The following is a 7,534-nucleotide window of genomic DNA, read 5'->3' as shown; positions in this document are numbered from 1 at the left end:
CCTCTCACAGACCCAGGATGCCTGGGGGTAGGGACCAGGGCCCAACACTCAACCCAGACCCCGTGACAGTGCATAATGGATGCACAGGGGCGGTTCTCCCTAGGGCGCACTCTGGCAAAACTGCCCTCATCCGGCAGCTCAGTTTGGGGATTGTCAGAGGCGGTGATTTTGAACATTCCCCCAGCCTTTAAAAGCAGGGTCATGCAGCGTAAGAAGTAAACTTCAATAATTGCCAACATGGGCGCAGAGCTCGGCGCTTGCCCTGGGCTTTCACAGGCACCGCCGTTATGAATCATGCTCCAGCAGCGCTGGGAAGCTGGCAGAGGAGGGAACTGAGGCCGGTTGAGGAGGTGGCTCTACAGGGGAGCACCGACCCCAAGCCCGACAGGACCAGTACGCACTAGGCGGTGCCGCATCGTCTGCCAGGTTGTGAGAGGCTCGCCCTCCAATCAGACCACGGACCCCGAGCTAGCCAAGCTGCGCGCTGGTGTGCACGCCGGCGCGCGCCAGAGACTGCGCCGGGGGAGGTGCAGGAGACGCCCGTCTTAGAAAGAGCAGGCTTCTAGAACTCACCGCCCAGGCCAGTCGGTGATCAGCCCAGTCCCGCAGGCTGCAGTCGACCCTGGAGGGGGCGCCCTAGCGGAGCGCGCGCCCCGCGCCGCCGCCCCGGACTCCTCCCCGGCGCCGCGCCGGCAGGTTCGCCAAGGCGGCCGCGGGCTCGGGCTCCCTGCCCGCTCCCCCCGGGCCGGCGGCGCGGGCCTGCCCGGCGCCCCGCCCCGCCCCGCGCGCCCTCCCCGCTGCGCAACTCGACCCAAGTTGGAAACCGAGCCCGGCGGCTGCACTCGCGCCGAGCGCACGGCGGTGGTGGTGGCGGCGGCGGCGGCGGCGCAGCACTGGCGAGCAAGGCAGGCGAGGCGGCGCCCGCACGGCCGAGCGTGGACCGCGGGGGGCGCCCGCGCCCGGGAGCAGCAGGAGGACTGGCGGCAGTGCCGGCGCCCAGTCTGGGAAAGTAAAGTTGGAGCAGGAGGCTGGGCGCGGGGGTCCGGAGGAGCTGCAGCCCGCGTCCCGGCGCTCCGAGCGCTAGCTGGCTGAATGGGAGGCGGAGCGCTGGGACCACCGCCGCCTGCAGCCTGCGCCCGAGCCGGGCGCCGGGACCGTGGAGTCGCTCAGGCTCGCCAACTGGGGCGCCGCGTCGCCGTGGGCTCGTGGCCGGGACGCTCCCAGTGAGCGGGGCCGAGGGCGGGGCCGCGTGAGGACCCCGGGACCTGCCCCCCTTCCCCCCGCCACCGCGTCTCCGCTCGCTCCGGGCGCCTCCAGCTCTGCACTTACCCGCGCGGCAGCTGCGGGGAGCCCGGCAGCCACGCTCTCCGGCGCGCCGCCCGCCAGGCCACCACGGCCAAGGGCCGGCTGCGGGGCGCCGCTGTTCCTGACGGGCACACCCGAGGAGCAGGCGGCGATGCGGGCGCCGACCCGGGCTGGGGGGTGCCCGAGCTGCCGCGGCTGCGCCCGGGCTCCTGGCTGGACCGCGTAGCTCGCGGGAGGACCATGGCGTCCCCGGCGCTGGCGGCTGCGCTGGCGGTGGCGGCGGTGGAGGGCCCCAACGCGAGCGGCGCCAGCGACGGGGGCAGCGGTGGGGGCGTCAACGCCTCAGGGGCCACCTGGGGGCCGCCGCCCGGCCAGTATTCCGCCGGGGCTGTGGCAGGGCTGGCGGCCGTGGTGGGCTTCCTCATCGTCTTCACCGTGGTGGGCAACGTGCTGGTGGTAATAGCCGTGCTGACCAGTCGGGCGCTACGTGCCCCACAGAACCTCTTCCTGGTGTCGCTGGCCTCGGCCGACATCCTGGTGGCCACGCTGGTTATGCCCTTCTCGCTAGCCAATGAGCTTATGGCCTACTGGTACTTTGGGCAGGTGTGGTGCGGCGTGTACCTGGCACTCGACGTGCTCTTCTGCACCTCCTCCATCGTGCACCTGTGCGCCATCAGCCTGGACCGCTACTGGTCGGTGACGCAGGCAGTCGAGTACAACCTGAAGCGCACGCCGCGCCGTGTCAAGGCCACAATCGTGGCTGTGTGGCTCATCTCGGCTGTCATCTCCTTCCCACCGCTGGTTTCCTTCTACCGCCAGCCGGACGGCGCTGCCTACCCTCAGTGTGGCCTCAACGACGAGACCTGGTACATCCTATCCTCTTGCATCGGCTCCTTCTTCGCGCCCTGCCTAATCATGGGCCTGGTCTATGCGCGCATTTATCGAGTGGCCAAGCTGCGCACGCGCACACTCAGCGAGAAGCGCGCTCCCGCGGGCCCCGACGGCGCGTCTCCAACCACTGAGAACGGGCTGGGCACGGCGGCGGGCGAGAACGGGCACTGTGCACCCCCGCGCGCCGACGTGGAGCCGGACGAGAGCAGCGCAGCTGAGAGGCGGCGGCGCCGGGGCGCGCTGCGGAGGGGCGGACGGCGGCGCGCGGGCGCCGAGGCGGGCACGGGCAGCGCAGATGTGCCCGGGCCCGGGGCCGCGCCGGCTGATCCCGGCACCCTGGCAGCAGCCAGGTCCCCGGGGCCTGGCGGGCGCTTGTCCCGCGCCAGCTCGCGCTCCGTCGAGTTCTTCCTGTCGCGCCGGCGCCGGGCGCGCAGCAGCGTCTGCCGCCGCAAGGTGGCCCAGGCGCGGGAGAAGCGCTTCACCTTCGTGCTGGCCGTGGTCATGGGCGTGTTCGTGCTCTGCTGGTTCCCTTTCTTCTTCAGCTACAGTCTGTACGGCATCTGCCGCGAGGCCTGCCAGCTGCCAGACCCGCTCTTTAAGTTCTTCTTCTGGATCGGCTACTGCAACAGCTCGCTCAACCCGGTCATCTACACGGTCTTCAACCAGGACTTCCGGCGCTCCTTCAAGCACATCCTCTTCCGACGCAGGAGAAGGGGCTTCCGACAGTGACCTGTGGTCAACTTGCCCTCATTCCTGATCGGTCTGGCGGGGTGTGGTGGCTTCTCCCCAGAGAACCAGGGATGGACTGGCCTCCAGGGCACAGGGGAGAGAGGGTGCAGCAGGGCAGAAGCTGGACCGACAGCTGGGCCTCCGGGGAGTGAGAGGGAGAAAGGGGAGACCCTTTGCCTTCCCATCTCAGCCAGGGGCTGCTTCTGGGGCTCGAGTTGGGGATCCAGGTGCTGGAGCCTCGCCAGGGTCTGACTGTGAGGTGGGCGTTTACACAGCAGTATGGGATGCAACCCCCTACCCCAAATGTGGGGAGAAGGAGTTCCTCCCAAACACACACCACCTGGTATTCCCAGGGACCAAGGGCTGACTTCCCAAGACCTGGGTGACGGCTCTCTGGGGAGAAGGAGGAAGAGGGCACTGACCATCTTTGATTACTGAAAGTATTTAAAGTATGTTTGCCAAAAACAAACAGCCCAAACAGCCAAACTATTTTCTAAATAAACCTTTGTAATCTAAGCATTGGGTGCAGCCCTCAGTCGTTAAGCCCCTGGGGTACCCTCCAGGCCCTCCCCTGCCTAGCCTACCCCCAGGTGGATGAGAGCTCTGGGGGCCTCCAGATGTCGGCTTCCTCTCTTGCATGAGCACGAGGGGGTCTTTTTTTAAAAAAAAAAAAAAAAAAAAAAAAAAAAAAAAAAAGCTAAATGCTTTTTTTACAAACAGAATGAATACTCAAATTCTTGTGCCATAAGTGGCTAAGAAGCAAAGTTGACTCCAGATTTACACCCCCGGGGAACTGTCTTCTCTACATTTCCCTTCCTGTCCTCCTCCCCTGCCCCTCTCAGACAGCTGCCACTGAGGGAGGAGCTGGGGCTCTCCCCATGTCCAGGCTCCCAGCAACTTCAGGCCAGTCCCGGGGGCGCTGGACACTTTCTGGGTTTGCCTCTTTGAAGCAGGTAGGGTGGGGCGAGACCTGCCCGGAGAAGCAGGACCCCTCCTATGGGGTGGGGCTGCAGTCAAGGCTGCCCTGAGACCTACTCCAGACCTGAAGCCTGTGCTTGCTGGGCCTGGCCAGTGTGAGAGGAAACAACCCTGTTAGCAATGCTGAGACAAATGAAGATGGAAGGCCCCGCAGCCGAGGGGGAGTGGGCTGAGCCTGCCCGCCCTCCGGTCCCCGGGCTTCCTCCCAGGGCTGTCCCCCCGGCCCCTGTCAGAGTGACTGGAAGAGGGGAATCCTGTACTACAGTGGGCCTCCTGGATGCTGGGCCCTCGAGCCAGGACCCTGCCGGTTCTTCCAGCCCCTGGCAGCTCCTGGGGTGGAGGGGTGGAAGCAGGGCCTGGGCAGGGGACACGGAGGGGGATCTCCCGACTCGCTGCAGCTCTGTGCGGCAGGAGGCTCCTGCTGGGGACCCCCTCTGGGACCACCCGTCCTCGCCCTCCTCCTGGGCCCCACGTTTCTCCACGTGTGCTCTCCCTCTGCCAGCCCCTGCTGCTCGGTCAGCCCGCGTCCCTCTCAACTCCACATGTCTGTTCTTGTCCCGGGATGGCCCAGGGTCTGTCCCAGGGAAGCGAAGCCCTCCATCCTGCCGGTCACTCCTAAGCCCCTCACCCCTGAGGCAGGCACCAGAACAGGCCCTTCCTAGTCTGACCTGCTATAGCTGTCACTTGGAAAAAGACCCTGAGCTGCTGCCTGTCCTTGTCACCCTGCTTTATAGATCCTCAGGATGCCTGAAGTGGCAGGTGCTACCCCACACTGTGTCCACATAGAGACTCATGCCCACTGTGTGCTAGGCTCAGACATGGGACCAACAGAGCAGAGTTCTGGTGCAGAGACGAGCTGGGGCTGGGCTGCTGAGGGGGACCAGCGTGATCCTGACCTCCCCCACCAGGCCTGGACTGACAGACCCGGTTCTCGTTGGGCTTCAACAACTGCCTGTGAGGGAGGGGTTGCTGAAAGCTCCCTGAGCCCAGCTGGGTCTGCAGTCCACCCTGGCAGTCCCCTGGGAGATGGCATGGCTGATACCACTGAGAAGAGGGAGGGGCCCAGGGAGCCACCACATTCTTGTAGGAAGGACTCCCAGGCCCAGGGCCTCAGTTTCCCCCCAGGATCTGCATCTTACCAAGCTTGCAGGATGCACCCAAGCCACTGGCCAGCTGGGAAGGCAGAACCCTGGCCCAGCACTCCGACGCCTGTCCAGTCCAGGACACCCTCACTGTGAGAGCATGACATCTTTGGAGCTCATGATTTTATTATTAGCACATTGCACAGGGCTCAGAGAGATGAATAAACCAGCCTGTGGCCACACAGCTGGCAACAGGACCCAGGCAGCCCTCAGGCGCCGTCATAGAGTAACATGCTAACGAGCACGCTTGCACCGCCCTGTGCCCCTCAGGAGGTGATGGGGAAGGGGGCGCTTCCTGCAGCTGAGAAGGGGACCCAGACAGGGTCCAGGCATGTCTTGGGAAACATCCTCGTGGTGGGGTGGAGCCTCTGGTGCCAGTGTCGGGTGCTGGGCTGCAGAGGGGCCAGGACCCCTGTAGTCCAGGGCTGCTGGTGCCCTGCTGGGGGCAGACATGGCGAGCGCTTCGGGCCTTCACTGGAGCCCCTGGGCTTGCAGGGGACATGCATTCACCCTGGGCCAGCACCTGCTGTCACTTGGAGCTGTGTGGTCATGAGCAGGTCACCTGTGGCTGGAGGGCCCTTGGTGCTGGGGTTAGTGACTGCCCCCTGTTGGGGCTCTTGGGGGTCAAATTGCAGCAGCATGCAAAGCGTCATTTGCTCACCTCGAATGCCAGCATAGCCACCCCTTTCCTTCCTAATCCCAGGACCTGGGCCCTCCTGCCTGCTGGGACTGCCGAATGCTGGTTGGGGACAGCTGTTCACAGCTCAGTGGCCTGCTATCTCTTAGGCAGGGTGAGCTGGTTCTTACCCTACCTGATGGTGACATGGGCCTGTCACCTTGCCAAGTCCGGTGTCTTCGTGGATGAAGGAGGAGTGCTGACCTCCATCCCAAGGGTGCTGGGAGCCCCAAGGGCCCCCCTGCAGGCCAAGGAGACATTTCTGTGTGGAGAAATGGCCCCACTGCTGTGCCCCTGCCCCACCCCCGTCGGGCAGCAGGTCTGTCCGTGCCTGTGGTGGCTGTCATCGTATGGAGCAAGCCTCAGCCCACCTTCTTTTTTCATGTCTACTGTGCAAAGCCAGGCGTCCATTCCTGCCTGGGTTGAGGAAATGGGCCAAGAGGCATCTGTGTAGCCTGGACCCTCTGGTGCGTGGGGGCAGCACAACCAGGAACCTCAGAAAGCCCAGACACAGAGAACCAGCTCCGAGCCGTGGTGCTGCGCGGCACGCTGGGCCGGCAGCGAGGCCTTGTACACAGGGCTTCCCTCAGGCTCTCAGAAGAGCTCAGGCAAAATGAAACGCAGGCTGGGCATGGGGCCACGTCTGTGATCCCAGAGAATCAGGAGACTGAGGCAGGAGGATGGCAAGTTCAAGGCCAACCTCAGCAACTTAGCAAGGCCCTAAGCAACTTAGTAAAACCCTGTCTCAAAATACCAAAGGGCTGGGGATGTGGCTCAGGGGTTAAGTGCCCCTGGGTTCAATCCCTGATACCAAAATAAAAATAAAATATCCAAACAAAATGGAATCACAGGGGCATGTGGAAGGGCTGGCATGGGTGGGGCTTGCAGCTGGCCTTCAAGGGTGCCTGCACTGGCTCAGCCCGCCCCTGCTGGAGTGCACACAGACACACTGGTGTGTGAATTAACGGCATATTCATTGCTGAGCTTCGGGGCCGGGGGGCAATCCAAAGGTCCCCTCCTAACTCAGCATGGAATCCAAAGGACGATGTTCCCTGGAGCAGGCAGAGCTGCTAATGCTCCCAGAAGCGGCTCCGGCTCCTGCCCCCGGCTCCGGGTGGGGGCTGCGGCTGGGAGACACGTTGCGAGGCACTTGCTGGCAGCCAGCTGTATTTTTATATCACATCCGTCGGCAGGGCTCGAATATTCCAGTGCAGCAGCAGATCAAAACACATGGCGCCCGCAGGCCCGTCCCGTCTGGCTCCACAGCTGCTGCCCATTGTGGAGCCAAGCCACCTCCCCAGGCCCACAGCTGCCCCCCACATGCAAGGGTGGGGGGTCGTGTGCCCAGGTCCTGTGCCACACACCACGGGCACCTGTCACTCCTCAGCCGCGTGCTCCCCACAGCCAGGCATGGACTGGGCCCTACTTCCAGGGGCTCTGAGGGGCAGTCTGTGGGTGTGGGTGGGGCTCCTGTGGAAGGCAGGGTCTTTGGAGCTGAGAAACAGGAGAGGACGCAGGAACCCAAGTCTCCAAAGGCCAGGAAAGGATCTCCCACCTCAGGATCCCATCCTGCAGCTGAGCCTGCTGTGAGCTGCTGGGGACCCCTGCACACGCACCCCTGAACGTGAGCACTGTCTGAGCAGCAGGCTGCTGCATGCATCAGTGCTGCAGGGGCAGTGGCAGAGCTGGCGGTGTCCGCCTTGCCTGGGGGGGACCCCTCTGGGAGGATGGTTCCCTGGGTCCATTCCCCCCGGCTCCCACCAAGTGCACACAGGCGGGGAGGGGGCAGGGTGTGAAAGGGCCTGGGCCCCCT

At 64.5% G+C, this 7,534-nt stretch overlaps 1 protein-coding gene across 1 annotated transcript; it reads left to right on the top strand.

Annotated features, from left to right (window-relative positions):
* The first annotated feature begins 691 nt into the window (after window positions 1–691).
* On the top strand, window positions 692–3,435 carry Adra2c (adrenoceptor alpha 2C). Its single transcript, XM_047566748.1, has one exon. It carries the CDS (start codon window positions 1,546–1,548, stop codon window positions 2,923–2,925), a length of 1,380 nt encoding a protein of 459 aa, XP_047422704.1. The 5' UTR covers window positions 692–1,545; the 3' UTR covers window positions 2,926–3,435.
* Window positions 3,436–7,534: the final 4,099 nt, after the last annotated feature.

Source organism: Sciurus carolinensis, chromosome 10, assembly GCF_902686445.1.
Source record: "Sciurus carolinensis chromosome 10, mSciCar1.2, whole genome shotgun sequence".
Taxonomy (NCBI): domain Eukaryota; kingdom Metazoa; phylum Chordata; class Mammalia; order Rodentia; family Sciuridae; genus Sciurus; species Sciurus carolinensis.
Note: the sequence above shows the minus strand (reverse complement) of the source record. Positions and strands in the feature narration are given on the sequence as shown.

Bases quoted from the DNA above. Each gene is read 5' to 3' on its own strand.
- Adra2c (XM_047566748.1), top strand. From the start codon at position 1,546: ATGGCGTCCCCGGCGCTGGCGGCTGCGCTGGCGGTGGCGGCGGTGGAG.